The 18,161-nt window shown below is 39.7% G+C and overlaps 1 protein-coding gene across 2 annotated transcripts in view; it reads right to left on the bottom strand.

Moving 5' to 3' along the window:
• RAB3C (RAB3C, member RAS oncogene family) overlaps positions 1-18,161 on the bottom strand; it is a 246,562-nt gene that overhangs the window by 212,405 nt on the left and 15,996 nt on the right. For both annotated transcript variants that reach the window (XM_008567538.1, XM_008567539.1), the window contains exon 2: positions 14,858-15,085. In XM_008567538.1, coding sequence (XP_008565760.1) covers positions 14,858-15,085 — 228 coding nt within the window. The remainder of the gene's footprint in view (positions 1-14,857; positions 15,086-18,161) is intronic.

The raw sequence follows: 18,161 nt of genomic DNA on the forward strand, positions 1-18,161 counted from the left end.
GGGGGGCAAGGTGTGTCTTGCTGTAACAGCTTCTAAGATGGCTTCACTGTTGCTAAGTTAGAGCAAGCCGGTTTACAAAAGCAGATAGCACAAGTTAGAAGTTTTCAAACAAACTACTGTACAATCACAACAATTCCTTGAACTTATTAAGACAAGCGAACAGATATGTTGATGGGGGGACGCAGGTGAAGGAAGGGGGAAAGAGGAATTGGAAAAAGGACATGAAAATCAACTACATTGTATACTGATAAATTAAAATAAAAAATAAATAAAATTCAAATATCATTAGAATATGAGACAGTCTATCAGTCATAAACAACTTCATGTAAATTAATATTTTGCTTCTGATAAACTTTGAAAGATGAGGATTTCAGAATCTAGGAATTTGTTCAAAAACACACTGAGATACCATCTCACCCCAGTTAGGATGGCTAAAATCCAAAAGACTCTGAACGATAAATGCTGGCGAGGTTGAGGAGAAAAAGGAACTCTCATACATTGTTGGTGGGACTGCAAAATGGGGCAGCCTCTATGGAAAATGGTATGGAGGTTCCTCAAACAGTTGCAGATAGATCTACCATATGACCCAGCTATCCCACTGCTGGGAATATATCCAAAGGAATGGAAATCATCAAGTCGAAGATATACCTGTTCCCCAATGTTCATTGATCCAAAAGACGCTGAACGATAAATGCTGGCGTGGTTGCGGAGAAAAAGGAACTCTCTTACATTGTTGGTGGGAATGCATAATGGTGCAACCCCTATGGAAAATGGTTTGGAGGTTCCTTAAACAGCTGAAGATAGATCTACCATACGATCCAGCTATCCCACTGCTGGGAATATATCCAAAGGAATGGAAATCATCAAGTCGAAGGTATACTTGTTTCCCAATGTTCATTGCAGCACTCTTCACAATAGCCAAGAGCTGGAATCAGCCCAAATGTCCATCATCGGATGAGTGGATACGGAAAATGTGGTATATCTACACAATGGAATACTACTCAGCTATAAAAACGAATGAAATACTGCCATTTGCAACAACATGGATGGACCTTGAGAGAATAATATTAAGTGAAACGAGTCAGGCAGAGAAAAAGAAATACCACATGTTCTCACTTATTGGTGGGAGCTAAAAATAAATTAATTAATCACTCACATACACACACAAAAAAGAAATGGGGGGGGGAGAAGAAGAGATAACAACTACAATCTTTTGAAGTTGTTACAACAAGCAAACGGAAAGGACATTCTTGGGTGGGAGGGGGGAGAGGGAGGAGGGAGGGAGGTTTCGGTGATGGGCTATAATAACCAACTACATTGTATATTGACAAAATAAAAATTAAAAAAAATAATAAAATAAAATAAAATAAAATGGTGTAGTATTTACATAAAAAAGAAAGAATCTAGGAATTTGTTTTCACTAGTAAGCCTCCTTTCACAATCTTGCCAGGAAACGCAATGGCTTCTCCACTCAGTTGCCCGGTTTGTAATTTAAGTCGGGGCTGGGAGATGAATGATTCATTACACTCATCACCTGTCCCCCTTTTCAGAGCTGGGGAGAGATCGTTACTCCAGTGAGCCTGATTAGAGCAGTGAGGTGGGGCCATAGGACCTGCTTTCTAGTCCTCTGCACTTGCGGTTTTCATGTCGTTGGTAATAGCGCGGTATAAGGAGTGCATGTCTGTGCTTTCGTCTACTCATTCTCTCGTTCAGATACTGCTGAAAAATAGAAACTTCCTTCTGGTTCAGACTCCGTTTGCGAGACTTAAACCCTTTGCCCTGAGTCTCAAACCTACCCAGGAAACCAACCTCCTTATCTATAATAAACAAGCTGCTAAGAGAAGCCAGCCTGCTAGAAGTCAAACTTGCAGGAAGCCAGACTGCTCTGGCTAGTGACGATCCAGGAAATTAAGCAAAACTTCTGTAATGATCAGCCCAAAAGGGCAGGTACTAAATAAATAACTGACAGCTTCCCTAATTTTTGTTCCTGCTTCCAACTTAGGACCAAAGAAGGTCAAATATGCACCCCTAACCAATCACATAAAATGTCCTGCCTCTAATTAGTCTAACTAGCCCATCTACAACTTCTCCATGCCAACAGCCTCCAATCAGTGCACATCTGAAGCCTCCACTTTTTCCCACTATAAAGCTTTCCCACTCCTCTGCCTGCCTTTGAGTTTCTGCTAAAATGTTAATGATGGTTTTTGACTCCCTTGCTATAGTTAAGCTTGTTCTCATTTGAATGGTCTTCATTTATTTCCACACTGTTTCTGTGCCATTATCCTGTAAGTCACTAGAAGATAAGAAGCTTAAAAACCCTTGGCTTCCTCACCTCCAGAGTCAAGCACTTTACGCTGCACATAGCACTCTCTCATAAATGCCTGGTGCTTTAGGGCAAGCTGTGCTGGAGCTTGTTTGACTAAAACACAGCCACTGCCTGACTCAACAGCTGTGTTCTCCATACCGTCCAGCCCAGGGGGGTCTATGTCACTAAACACTCCATATCACTGATTCCCAGACATTTGGGCTTCCAAGACCAATATAATGTCATAATAAAAGAATACAAATGGGAAACTGACAGAGGATTGCCATTTTTTTCCCCCAGGAAAGGTTTAAAAAAAATCTACCATCTACCAGATTATCAAAAGAGTGAGAAGGAATTAATTATAATTAATAATATCATTTCAATTGAAAATGTTTCTTAAAATGAATAAATTTAATTTTATGAAAAAACACATTTCCTTGCTCTTTCTTTGGAGACACATTTGTCAGGGGCCAGTGAGGGTCAGCTGTTGGCATTTGGGAATACTGCTCACGTGACAGGAAGCATGCTCAGTCTAGCAGAGCAGAAGGCCAACTCTGAATTTCTGTCCCTGCAGTGCCCATGGGCTTTCCTGGGCTCTCTGTGGCAAAACCATAAGCCACATTGGCTTTTGTTGCTGAAGATCTCAGATCCTTTGCTTTCCCTTTTCAGAGGACATTAGAGCATCTCAGAGAGTGTTAGACAAAGGAGCTGGGTTCACTGGTATTTTTCTCTATGCAGGCACTCACCTGATTTTGAATGAAAATTAATTCATGTCTTTATGAAGCAGATATTAATGGACAAGTATGTGTTCAACGTGCAAACTCATTAGCAGTATCTGATCCTTCAATAGAATTATCCAATGAATGCCCACAACAATAGGCAGGGAGGACCATGTGGACAGGCACTCACCTGATTTTGAATGAAAATTAATTCATGTCTTTATGAAGCAGATATTAATGGACAAGTATGTGTTCAACGTGCCAACTCATTAGCAGTATCTTGATCCTTCAATAGAATTATCCAATGAATGCCCACAACAATAGGCAGGGAGGACCATGTGGACAGTCAAAGCAAAACAAAATGAAGGTTGTAAAATTGATCATATTATTCAAATCATCTGGGGTATGAACATAAGAAGACAACAGCATGTAATATCTGTGATTCAATTTCCCTAAAATGTGTATTTGAGCTCTATGCCTTGAAAATATTAATCAAAACCCACCTTCTTCATTGTGTTGGATGTATCTTTTCCTTCCAGATCCACTCTTTACCCAATCCCTCCCTACTGTGTGCTCCAGGAGGCTAACATTTGTGAACTGCCAAAACAGAGCAGTGCCCACCCTTGCCGGCCACACTTGAAGTGGGTTCTGCCAATGAGAGGCGCAGGCAAGAGATGGGATGAATGAGAGGTCAGGGCATTTATTCTCTGATGAGCCATTGAATGGCAGTGGCTGCATGTTCTAAAAGGCCAGTGCCCCAATCTAATGTCCCTCTCCTACTGTGACAACTATAGTTGTCTCCTGGCCTCAGTAAATGCTCCCTCCCTGGATCCTTCAGTCCAAGGGAGTGGTAATGACCTCTGGTGCTAGCTCTAGGCTCTACACCGTCCTTTATTAAATCCATATACCCTTCACACACCTTTGTAAAATTATTAAACTCTCCTAAATTACCTTCTGTTTTCCCCCAAAACCCTGTATGATACTTTTCCCATTTCAAATCTTTATCATCTTTGTTATTTTATATTTAGTTTACACTCTATTGTTTTGCACATGGTGCTTTTGTACGTGTGTGTGTGTGTGTGTATGTGTGTTTCTCTGCACTTGATGCTTTATAAACATTTTTAAATTGATTCAGCTGCTTTCAAAGATTGTAAACTCTTGAAGGTGGAGACCTTGTTTTCCATTTCTTCACATCCATCAGAGGCTTGAGCAATGTAATTTGTATCAATTGGTGCTCACATTTGCTATCTCTTTTATCTTGCTGGTTGAGTTGCCACAATGGCAGTGTTCAGGATTAGTAAAATTAGTGTTATTATGGGAATAAAAATAGGAGGGGAAAAAAAGGACATTCCTACTACTGAAAGTAAGTACGGTCCAGCTAAATAGAGAACTGCTGTGCTCTTTCCTTAAATCTGACTTGAGAAATAAACCTAAATTAATTAAATGATTATTTGAATCTCAATTTAAGCTGTGTTTATCTAATACCAGAACAACTGGTCAGTTCAGTATAACTTCAAACGAATCATTAGAAAAATAACAACAGGTGACTTATGTGGTGGCATAAACACAGCCCACATCACAGGCCAGAAGCTGCCAGCATCACTAGGCAATATCCTGAAGAAACTATATCCCAGTATTTTAATAACAACTTTCTATGGAGCCAGTGATCCGTAATTGTTTTGTTCTAGGGCAGGACATCAATTCTACGAGCATTTAATAAACAAGCTGTATGTGTTTGCCTTCCCTGTGCATTTTATGACTCTATTTAAAATCCACAAATGGTTACAAAACAGCAGAAAACACCTCAGCTACACAGCTGACTGCACTTGGACATAATAAAATTGACCAGAGGCTGATGAGAGGAGCTCAGGTTTCCAGAAGATGTTTCTTATTTGTCAGTATGCTTGTGTATTTCATTACCATGTGAGGACACAAAAATGAAAGCTCTTCATATAAATGTCTGCCTGCATTAGAACTGACAATTTATGGCCCCAGAAGTCCATTTGCAGTTCCAGAAAGTATGAAGATGGATAGATGACATTCACATTCATAAAATAATATTGAGAAAAATGATAATGACTTGTTTATTGAGCACTTACTACGTACCTGTGCTAAAAATTTTATAAATATTTTATTTAATCTTTATGATAAGACTATAAGCTAAGTATTATTGTCCCTATTTTGCAGATGGAAAAACTAAGGCATGGGAAAGTTAATTAACTTGCCCAAGGTCACAACACTCATAACTCTTAGAAGCAGGATTTGAATTCAGACGGCCGGCTTCAGAGCTCATTCTTAATTACAAAACCACTCTGATATTGCTGACTTAAGGGAATTTAGAACCAAGCATGTCCAGAATAGGTCTAATGTCAAACTAACACCAATGTGTTCAGCAGGTTAAATATTTTGGTTGGTAAATACATAGCAATTCCAACACAGTGGGAAAGGGAGGCTTCTGTGAGGTCAAATTAGACTTCTCAGTGCCCATACACCCACGCTCATGCATGTTAATAAAAGAGATTCTCATACGCTGAGATTCTCTGAGCCACGCTGCTTTCAATTCGGCTGAGAATGAACTACTTGGTTTACAAGAAAACAATATAATGGAAGTAAAAAATTAGAATGGGAGAGGAAAGCAGATAGAAATGTGAAGGGGGGCAGTTTGATAGTGAAGAAAGAAAAAATATATAAGTAGACCTAAGAATACAGAAAACACTATCTGTGACCACTAAGTGGGGTAGTCGTCCTTGAAGGATTCACTGAAGGATTCATCTGATAATCCTGAGAGTCAAGTCAGCTTATCTTTCACATTCTTATTCTTTCTTTCTGTCCTCCTATAGATTAGTAAATGTGCAACACATGTTAGAAAGTCTTTCATTAAAATATTTAATTTGTTTAGTGTTTTGGCAATTTATAGCTTCAATTATCTGGAACTTCAGTGATGCAGAATTGCTATTCTCTGCTACCATAGGTGGTATTCCAATTTTTAGAACATTTGAAAACTGCTTAGCAGTCCTGTGATAGAAATCCTGTAGGAACTAGGCTGATTGGAGGATCCTGAAAGATAACAATCTGGAATATAATTTCATGATTTGTCCATTTTTACCTTATACATTTCTGGATTTTTTTTTCCCTCCATTGATTGTTGGCTACTTCCTGATTTTTTAATTTAATCCAAGTTACAAAGTTTAAAGTTATTCTAAAGGCAGTGGAAAGAGCTATATGACCAGGGGAAATTATTTAACCTCTCTGGGTCTTTGTTTTCTCATATATTTAAAAAGAGTGATATTAATACCAACATTTCAAGGTTGTTGTAAGCATTAAAAATAAATTATGCACAGTGGTGGGTCTAGGGCAATTACTCAAAAGTGGAAATTAGAGAGAAAGGGTATAGCAGAATGAGTTAAGAGAAAAAGCTCCAAAGCTAGAGGGCTGATGCTCAAATCTGCTAATCTCTTCTGCCTTTGTTTCCTAATCTGTAAACTGAAGATAAGAATAACATGTATCTCATAGGGTTTTGTCAGAGTCAGATGACTTACAATCTACAGAGCATGTACAACTGGCACATTAAGGATCATTAAATGCCAGTTTTTTTGTTTTCACTTTTTAAAACTTTAATCCATCCCCTTAATTTTACAGATCAGAAAACTGATGGCTACAGGGGTTAAGTCATTTTCCCCAAGGTTACACAAAGAGGTCTGCAATCTGCTGCCCCAAAGCCCCTTATTTATCCCACTGTCTGGACACACCTTGGCCATCAGGCTCCTGCTATATATTCCTCTCCTGCTCCAGTTGTACCTGTCCTTCAGTCCCTATAAACACGCAGGTAAATTATCCACAAAAGTAGAGATGAATTACCATGAAGCTGATTGAAGATTAGACTTTAGGTTTCTTACCAGCGGCCCCCAGCACCGTGTTCACATGGTCATGTGTTTCTGCCACTTTTACAAAAGAAAGATACTTTTGTATCTTTTTCCTTAGAAAGGATTTTCACACTGTAAAAGCTTCAGGCCCCAATAGTCTAAATCCACCTCTGCTCAAATGAGGGCAAAATAGAAGGGAAGTCAGGATCTGATAAACAAGAAGTAGGCAATAAATGCTCTATATGAAGCTGCGGTGGAAAAAACAGAAACAAACCTCTCTTTCCTTTCAGAGGTGAAAGCTCACCCCTATTCTTCACGTGGCTGGTTCCTTCTTACCCTCCAGTCTCAGCGAGGTTGTCATTGCACATAAACCCTTCTTGATTACCTAAGTAAAACAGGCTTCCCCTCCCCAGCTGCTGTTTTCATTTATCCACGTGCTCTGATTATTTCTCCAAAGCTGTTATCACAATCCGTACATTTTTTTGTATATTTACTTTAAATCCCAAATTCCTTCACAGTGGCTGGCACTAGTAAAAGTTCAGTAAATGTTGATTGAATTAGTGAATGAATAAATGAACAAATAATTCATTTTCATTTGTCGGTTCACAGGTTAGATATGGATGACCCAGGAAACCTTTCCAGAGCCCCCAGGATGGGGTTAGGCAGCTTTCCTGTGTATCGTCTGCTCAGGCCTTCTGGACCATTTACAACAGCACATGAATTCCATCTCCCCTCAGATTGTCAGCTCCTTAAATCAGCCCCCATGCATCCTTCATGGTGGGATCCTGACACCTAGCACGTAGCACTGGCATGCAGTAGGCACCCAGCAAATATTTGATATGATTAAATTACTCAGCTATGTACAAAAGTCTGAATGTTGGTACACTATTTTTAGAAAAGAAATTAACATTTTTTGGTTCCTATTTTGTGCCCAGTATTGAACTAAATAGAAGTATTTATAATCGAAAATACTTAGCAGCTAAGGGATAGGTGTTATTTTCCCCCATTTCACAAATGAGTAAACAGAGGCACAGAGAAGTTAGGGCTTGAGATCACACAGCTGGAGAGAATCAGGGGCACCATTTGGACCCTGGATCATTAGAATTTAAAGTCCCTGCTGGAGCCGCTGGGCCACTTGGCCCCTGAGGAAAGCAGTTACTGATCTGCAGGGTGATCCTTGCTTCTGTGTTTGTTTTCCTAGCTTCCCACACATCAGGTAAACTCTATTAGGCCAGGAACAAAATCTTCTGCATCCTTTGTATTTTGTGCTGAGAAGAGTGGTTTACACACAGTGGGATGCAGGAGCTGCTGCTTTGGGCTGCCTGACAGAGTGAATGTTTTCATGCATCTTGACATTTTGCACACACTATCAGCTTCCTCTCAGGAGTGAAACTAAATCTTGCCTTTCAATCTCTCAGGAAAGGCAGATGCTAAGTTGGAAGAAATGTGATGGGGAAAAAAGAGCATACAAATGACAGCACCAAGGATGGGCCTGGCAGCTGTCGCTGGCTTCGATGGTTCTCTTAAGGAGCTCGCCTGGGCAGAAAATGTTGCTTCCCTATGAATAAAGTAGACGATTTGAACACCCTCTTGGCATCGATGAGCAGGATGACTGGGCTGCATGAACACCAAATGCAAAGATTACAGGCAGAAATACTTTCCCGTGGGTATTTATTCCATTTTACTCAGACTCTTTCCTCCACACACTCTTCTTTACATGCACATTCCCAGACAGTGGTAACAGGCATTCCAGAAATGTGCAGGGAGAAGTGAGCTGTATGTATTCCAGTCCTTCCTACTATGCATGTCTATGTTTTTGTTTTTAAACACAAAACAGATAATGCACAAAGCAATTATGCCGGCAGACACAGGTAGTAAGTTCCAAGCAAAACAACCGATCCTTTTCTGTAACTATAATTTTTTAGAACAGTTATTAAGGGAATACTGAAAGATACTGAGCAATTATACAGTGTGAAAAAAGTACTTGCTAGGGATTAAGATATGTAGAATTTAATATTGAATTTTCTAAAGATTCAAACAAATTACTTGGCCTCTCTGACCTCATTTATACTGTATGGTCAAGTACATGGGCTTTGGACTCAGTGCCTGGGTTGGAATCCAGTTTTTGATATATCCTAGCTGTGACCTTGAGCAAATCACTTTGTCTTTCTGATTCTCTGTTTCCTCATCTATAAAACGGGTCTAATAATACCACCTTCCATCATTGGGTTGTTACAAAAAATAAATTCTAAAATGCATATAAACATAAAGTGCTTACTTTTGGCTCATCACTGGGCTGTTACTAGTGGTGTTGTAATACTGAGGGAACTGGATCAGATAATCTGTAACATCTTGTCCTGACCCAGTATTCTAGGTTGCCAAATACTGAGACTAAGAAATGCACTGGAGGACCGGCCCCGTGGCTCACTCGGGAGAGAGTGGTGCTGGTAGCACCAAGGCCGCGGGTTCGGATCCTATATAGGGATGGCCAGTGCACTCACCGGCTGAGCATGGTGCAGACCACCTCGTGCCGAGGGTTGCGATCCCCTTACCGGTCAAAAAAAAAGAAATGCACTGGACCTGTGATAAGGGTGTTGGGAATCACATTTGTTAGAGTGGAAATAGTGGCAGAGGCTGTCCCTGGAGCTCCAAAGATCTGACCTCTGCATTAACCATGTCTTTTATTTTTTTGTATTCCGATGCTTTGACATCTGGGACCTCTCGGATCCTGAAAGGACTGCTCCTCCCCGGGTTAGCCAATCCCTATGGGTAGTAAACAACTTACTGGAGCACTTTTTTTTTTTCAAAAGCAAGCCAACCAATTCAGAGCCCACACCCCCAACCACCTCCCTAATGGGCTCTAACACTCTGGGCCACTATCTACCTGCCCTAATCACCCCAGGAACAGGCGTCAGACAACATGGGACAGCCCCTATGCCCCAGAGCCCTCTGACATTGCTCAAACTAGCCAATCCTAGCCTGTTTACCCTGCCTTTCTGTCCTTTCCTGCAGAAGCCACAATAGAAGCCCTTGCTCACAGTCTTCCGTCCCTCTGTCTCCTGACAGAGCCCGGTGATTCTTCTGATTCCACATGGGCCCCTGTCCCCCAACCACACACCCTTCTCTTGAGATCTTTAGTTTGTAAGTGTAACAAACTATTTTTACAATGGCAGTCATATCCCAAGCTGTTGGCCTTGTCATACCTAAATGATAATAAAACCTATATTTTACAACACACTCTTCTTCTAGGCCTCACTAGGAAAGCAAGGTTTCTGTCCTTTTCTTGGTTTGCTACATCTCTTTCATTAGATTCTGATATAGTTACTGTCTGCACATACGGTTGCTGTATGGGAATCAGAATCCCCCTTGGTTGCATGCAGAGCAGAAGTCATGTAATTGACAAGCAGGTGGTACCCTTGTGAAAAGGAAAAGGCCTCCCTTCCTGGAGATAGGAGTAGCTCTGAGTGAGAGCACAAGGCTTGGTGAGGGGAGCTCTGGCTGGACAGCAGCCCCACTTGACACCTTGCCTGGTGCTCTTGTCTAGTGAACAACATGCACATCTGTGTATGGCAGCCCTGACCCCCAAGCAGGCTGAGAATGAGCTTCCCATTAACTCAGCCAGAAAAGAGGTCAGAAATAGGAGGGAGAAAGAGAAAGAGGGATGAATGGAGAGGAAAGACAAGAAGGAAGGGTGAGAGTAGGAAAAAGAGAAAAAAATGATAAAATCGATAAAATCTTGTTCTGACATTTAAGGAAACAGTAATCCTCTCTGCTGACCTGCCCCTGTCCATTTTAAATCTATATTCTCCAATTGATCTATCGATTTCTAGTTCTTATACCAGTAATCTAGACACTGAAAATAAATACAGACAATATTCTTCTCAGTAATGGATGTTATACTATTTTTCAACCTTCCTCTTGGGGAGAAATCCATTCTACATAGCCTTCCCAAAGCTAAATTATTTTGTAAATAAGAATCAAAATATTGTAGATCCCAGGTTATGAAATTTTTTTATAATTAAAGCAAAAAAAACAGTCTAAATTTTTCTCCAGTATGTTCATATGAGCACTAAACAGACAGAAAAATAAAAAGAACCAGCCCAAATATTTGGAATCCTTTAAATCTGGAGAATATTTGATTTGAGAATCATAAAAATGGTAATGAAATGAAAGTGCAAGAAGAAATGTTAATATAATGAAGGATAGAGGGATTCATAAATATGCTAATGTAATACAAAGTTTATAACTAAGTATAAATGAACAATGATATTTCTCTAAACAAGTGTATTGCAAGGCAGTAATGAACTTCCACGTAAAGCAAGTAAAACATGTCGAGGAAGAAATGTCAATGTTTCCAGTAGCCGTTAATATGCTTTATTTGAATGTGGACTGTTAAAAATCCAGTAACCCAGTTTGTGGAATCAGAAAATTCCTATTCAGCACATGAAAACAAAGCAAACCATCAATTGGAAAAACAGTGGAGTCTTCTCACCCAAGCTCTTTCCTCCTGACGTGTTAGAAATACTACTTGAAATCTGGCCTCCAGTTTGATTTTTCTATGCCTGGTCAAATCCACTGGCAACCAGGTGTGAGATTTATCACAATTTTCACAACAGAGTACTAATCTTGAGAACAAACTTTGTGTAACAGAAATTAAACTGGCCCAGCTAACAGGAGACCTGGATTCTAGGTCCTGCTCTGACACTAATGGTAAGGTGAGGTCAAATCATTAACCTCTCTAGATCTTGGTTTCCTAACTTGGAAACAGTTCTATTTGTGGGCAATTTAAAATTAATAGAGTGATCAGAATCATATTAATATCTGCAACCTATCTTGGTAAAGGTGATACTGCAGTGGATTAGTGCATTGTGGTTTTCTTACTATGAAATCATTTTGCTTCTTTGTCTTTGAAATATATAATAGGCTAAGATGATGTGGACGTCTTAATTAGTTATGCATTAATATAAATGCATAAAATACTGTAAGCTGGAAAGAACAGTTGTTTGGTTATTAAATGAGATAACAACCTATCAGTACTTAATGTATTCCCAAATAAATGATTTGTCAAAGTCATTAAACAATAATAACTATACAGAACTAAATATATTTTTAGCACACTTACAGCATAAAGCAAGGATCCCAAGAATTATTATGGGAATGCCTGTACATAAGCATCCCCAACGTTACTCTTTGTTATATCTTCTCCTGTATGCCTCAATTCATTGAGGTGGTCAAACTCTTTCAAAAACATTTACAACATCCCAGAAAACATCACCCAAGATTGTCATCTTCATAAAAAGGCTTCTTAATTATAGCAGCGTGGTGAAGGTTACAATTCCCACATTCAGATCTGATAGACCTCACCCAGAATCCCATCATGGCCACTCATCATGTAATACCCTGGACAAGCTATTTAACTTGTCCCACCTTCAGATTTCTCCCGTAAAATAGGAATAATAATAAATACAAAGTTAGGTTGTTGTGGAAATTAGAGATAAGCAATAGGTAATGCCCAGCATATAGTATATATTTAATAAATGCTAGCTATAAATAATATTTATACAATTTGGTATTGCATACAGATGAATGTAATTAATCCACAAGTATTAATTTCTCTCTCCAACTATACTACAAGTTCAGTAAGCACAAAATCTTTGTATAGTACTTCTTTTGAATGTTTCACAATCTACCATAGACCAGTTGGTATACAGTAGTATAAAACTAATTTTCACACGTCCAGAATCATATGTGCATTAAGAGCTCCTAAATATCTAAAGAAGAAACAAGATTATGTTTTCATCGCAAAGATATTAATAACTATTAAACGACTGTTGTGACTGAGGAGAGGGCAAGGTGAAGGGTTCCTGGGTGGCCGACCCCTGAAGGGAGTGTGGGAGTCCACAGAACATGAAATGAGATCCCAGGATAGCCTGGTTGTGAGGAGAGTTGGAGGTTTTAAGAAAATGGTGGATTATGGAAGGTAAGAGACAGATCTGAACAGAATAATACATCAGAGGCCTTGCACAAAGTTATGAGAACTGAGAAGCAAGAGAAGGTATGAGAGAAGGAACAGCTCAAAGATCTGAGCTAGGCTTTGGCTGGCTCGGAGAAGAGCAGCATTCCTCCAGAAGTAAGGTGTAGACAGAAATAGCCTAACTTCATGACCAAGAAAAGTGAGTGAATTAACTTTGGCCTGGTATCAGCATTGACTGTTTTAAAGAAAATATATTTTTAAGTATGAGAAATACTTTATATTATTTGAAATATATCTGCTTTATGTTAAGGATAGGTGATTTGTACCTCAATAAAGAATTTCTGTCAAAAACCTAGGTTGATAAATTGCTAAAGATTGTCTTAACGCCTGATGCTGGTGTTTTATCTAAATGATTATAACAATCATTTTTAAATCTTAAAACACAAAGAAGAGAGGAAAAACCAAGAGCTGTCAGATAGAGGAAAAATTGTTCTTCCATGTTAGCAGAAATAAGACTGTCGTGGAGTTAAGAGATGCGTAGTTACCAAATTAATTTAATTTTCAATTCATCAAAGCCCATAAGAGTTAAGGGACCTTTCTTAAGCCAGAATATGAAATTTATCATATGACAATTGGTTGCCTGAAGCTGAAAAGGAAGAAAATGAACCAGGACTCAGATACAAAACAATGGACATGGCTCTTTCTGTCTCCATGTATAGGCATGAGTGACTGGTATCTACACTGACTGAAGTCTCGTTCTTAAAGAGGGATCTTCCCAGCAAATGGCTTTGGGGCAGAGTAGAGCAGTGAAGATGTCCAGCCTGGGGCCTACTTGTCTAAGTTCTTATGTGAACTCTAATGATAGTAAATAAAGGGCTCTTTAAAAAAAAGAAAAATGTTTAAATACTGAGCTCTGGGATTTGTCTCTTCCAATTTTCCATATTTAAGAAGGGAGGCTTATCATCAGTCCTGCAGGCCAGTCCTGGCACCAGCACTGAATGATAGTAGCTGTTGGAAATGTCTGAGAAGGAGGCAGAAACACCTCTCGGGAAATGCTTTTTTACAGCTCAAATCAACTTGAGTGGCAGAGGTACAAAAGAATAAAAGAAAAGGGCCAAAACTGACCATAGAAACATTCTACCTATGTATATATTATGATGTTCATAAAATATTCACTACATAATTCTCTCTTGGTGTAGATCTTATATGACCTTGGACATGTTACCTACATACATTTTTCTTCTGTTTCTTGCTTACTCCCCAGTCTCCTAAATTTATCCCAACAATTTAGTTCAGAAACCTTTGATCTTCCTATTGAGAGGGTGGGGAGAGGCAGAAGCTAGCCAAATGGTCTCAAAACTTTTGGGGAACCTTCTACATAGGGCAGACCCTGCTTCAAATGAATATTTTGTTTCGCTGTTTTGGTTTATTTGAGGGTATAGATGAATATAGCTCTTAGAACTGAAAAGACTAAGTCTGTGGAGTATAAATAGACTGTGCTCAGAATTTTATCTGGGGCTTTATGAAGGGAATAAACCTAAGTTTTCTTATATTTGCTTGTTTACCTTTTCCTTTAAATGTGCAGGGCAGGCTGGTTCCTATAACCTAAAAGGCCAGATCCACTTTGCCTATTTTATAAATTACAAAAGCGGCATAGAAGGATTCACAGACCTGCTCAAGGTCACACAGATCATAAAAGGCTGAGCCAGACTTCTCACTTGAGTGTTCCTTCTGCCACCAACACGAAAGAGGTTTGGATTTTTTTTTCTTCTAAATATTCTTAAGGAGCACCACTTGACAACAAGGCATAATTCAGTCTCCACACCTTAAAGAGGAATCATCCCACTGTCTTTGAAATAGAAAGTTCTGCAGCAAACAAGCTGGAAATTGAGGCTTGTGGACCCCATGGGGACAGAACAAGGCAGAAAGTTTTTCCTTACACACTTGGATGTGCAACATACCAGCCTGATGACACGGTCAGTTCAAAGTCACTTACCCAAATCTGAAGCTTGATTCTCTTTTCATTTTTGAATACTGTTTTTACTTTGAAATCGATCCCAACTGTGCTGACGAATGCAGATGTAAAGGAGTCATCCGCATAACGAAACAGAAAGGATGTTTTCCCCACACTGCTATTGCCGATGATAAGCAATTTGAACATGTAGTCAAAGTTCTGATCAGAAGAGTCTTTCTGTCCATACCTGGCATCTTGGGCAGAGGCCATCTGTGGTTAAAAAAAAAAAAAAAAAAAAGAGATGTAGATCAGTCTCCTATTTGATATGAAACTAGCAGCACACTCATTATTGGCCTTGCCAGAAACAGATGTCAGACACTCAGGAGGCAAGTGGAGAGTGCTCCCCACTCCTCCTCCGATGCTGGTATCCATGGTAATAATTCCCTGCTGGAAGACAGAACAGCAAATCTTACAGCTCTATCCAGCTGTGTTGCTGCTTGTCACTACTCAGCATTCAAAACCAATCAAAGACACCAAAGAGGACATCTATAAGGGTAACATGAAAAGCAAAGATACAAAGAATTGGCCAGGGCATGTGGGCTCTGAAACTTTGTAATTTCAGTGATGGAGACACCAAAGTAGCTGAATAGCAGGGTGTTTCTTCCTGAATTGTCTGACTTATTATAGTCTCTCACATTTCCTAGGGAAGCATACCCAAAGCATATCTCTATTTCATCTATTCACATCACATCGAATCGACATTCTAACATAAATGGCAGTCTCCTTTAACTTAAAAATAATGATGATGGCAAATCCACATGGTTCAAACAATGCACCAGGCACTGTTAACTTATTTAACCCTCACAACCACCCAATGAGGTTTATAGTTATTATTTTCATATTAAAATGAGAAAATTGGGGCCCAGAGATATTAAGTAACTTGCTCAAAATCGTGCAGATGGTAAGTGGTAAAGGCAGGTCAAGTGAAGCAGTGTGGAGCAAAGGCCCGTGTTCTTGACCCCTGCCCTATTCCCTAGTGCTGATTAGGGAAATATGCACAGGTGCTCTAGAAGACCATGTGGAAAACATTCATTGTGAGAAACATCAATGAAGAACCCTATGTGGGTTCAAAACTCGGCTCTGCTACTTACTGGCTATGTGACATTGGGCTTGTTATTTTAAATTGGTGTAGCACAGTTTTCTGTTTTACATGAAATAGGAAAAAAGCAGTATCTTAACCTGGAATGCTTGTAAAAATAACAGATGATATATCTGTAAAGCAGATATGTAAATCATCTAGCATAGAATAGAGAATGGTCTCTATTATTAATTTTAAATGCTTTAGGTAGATGGTGATTTTTTCTCATCTTTTATGATGATCATCTTGACATCCATCAAGAATGATGTTGCATTACTTCTAAGTACCAGTTAGCTCAATATAGAAAAGAGGCATTTGGATGTAAATCAGAGGTAATCCTACTGATTAATGCCTTCACTCAACAACACCTTTTCTGATGTTGTGACTTTTTTGGCAATTTTTGTGCTGTCCAATACAGCAGCCACCAGTCACATATAGCTATTTAAATTCATATTAAAATTAAGTTAAATTAAAAATTTAGTCTTTCAGTCACACTAGCCACATTTCAAGTGCACAATAGCCACATGTGGGTGGTGTATTGGACAGCACATGTACAGAACACTGGCATAATTACAAAAGGTTTTACTGGATGACGTTAGGCTGCACAGTCAATTTTTCATTTCACATAAAGGCTGATTAACAATTACATTTCTCTTGGGGAAGGGGGGTAAAGAGAAGCCCCAGCAGATGGTGGAATGGCAACCGGTTCTCAGTCTCATCTAAGAAGACATCGGTTGCCTGAAGTCAGATGTGTGTGTGTATGTGTGTTTACAGGTAACTGAGGAAAAGGGGAAAAGGGAGATGGTGAGATTATATATTCCCCTCTACAAACTCTTATTGCCAGCAAAAGAATGCAATTGTATGTATAAAAATATGGACAATAGAAAAATACGCATGTACCATTAAAGTCAAGGGCAATAATGATTCGGATTGCACTGTGCATTTTCTTATTAAGTGTAAGCTTAAGCATTTCTCTTTTTAACTCCATGAAACCACACTGATATATTCAGTAACTGTGATAACCCATAACAGATGTTTCTCAGTGGGAAAATCCGGGCCTCTTAAACAGGCAGATATCATTACTGTTCTTTCCAGCCCAGGAACCCACACATTAAGGCAAACCTCCCTGCAACACAAGCAGCCAGCTGAGGAAGAAGTAGGATTACAAATCTTGACTATCAATTTGAACAATATCTTGCACTGATGACTTCTGATGCTCCAGAAATCCAGCTAACTGTTTTGTTTGGCACTGTCGTTCCTGCAGGCATGGCCCTTTCACCAATTAATACGCCCCTCTTATGAGCTGCTAAACTCACACAGGCCTGCAAATGGCCTTCATTAAGAAGATCCTTTTACCTATTTTTAAAATACGAACAAGCCTACATTCTGGGTTCTAGACTAAAAATGTTCACCTAAGCCACAGCCAGGAAAGAGACATTTTAAATTTCCTAGACCTACTCATTCACTCAGCTGATAGTCTATCATCTCTTGTACCCCCCCAACCTTAAAATGGTATTCCAGCTGAGTCCTGTGGATGTCCAGGTTACTGCAAAGGAAAATGTGATGGAGACTACTGCTGTTAACCCCAGATCCTATTCCAAAATTAGATTGGTTCCAAAACCTGTAAGAAATATAGATATCATCAATATATAGAGACTCTTTTAATGTAATTGTAGGGATTTAGATGAAGAAAACCATATTGGGCAGCAACATCTTTAAATTCAAGGACTAATCTGCCTTGTTCTATTGGCAGCATGGAAGGTGAGGGGAGCACAGAGGGGGTTTAGGTAAGGGAGATGGAGCTGGTGGACACATGTATTCAGAGGTATTGTAAGGACTCGTTAGAAGAATTTACTAAGAATTCACTTACTCTTTTTTTTTTTTTTCCTTTTTGTCTTTGTTCGTGTCCGGCAACGGATCGCAACCCTCGGTGTTGCTCCCACACCTCGCTCAGCCAGTGAGCGGGAACCGGTCTGTATGTGGGATCCGAACCCTCAGCAGGAGCGCCACCACGCTCCCAGGCGGTGCACTGTAGCAGTGCGCCACCGGGCCGGCCCCAGAATTCACTTACTCTTTTTTTTTTTTTTCCTTTTTGTCTTTGTTCGTGTCCGGCAAGGGATCGCAACCCTCGGTGTTGCTCCCACACCTCGCTCAGCCAGTGAGCGGGAACCGGTCTGTATGTGGGATCCGAACCCTCAGCAGGAGCGC

Source organism: Galeopterus variegatus, unplaced genomic scaffold (assembly GCF_000696425.1).
Source record: "Galeopterus variegatus unplaced genomic scaffold, G_variegatus-3.0.2 Scaffold327, whole genome shotgun sequence".
NCBI lineage: Eukaryota > Metazoa > Chordata > Mammalia > Dermoptera > Cynocephalidae > Galeopterus > Galeopterus variegatus.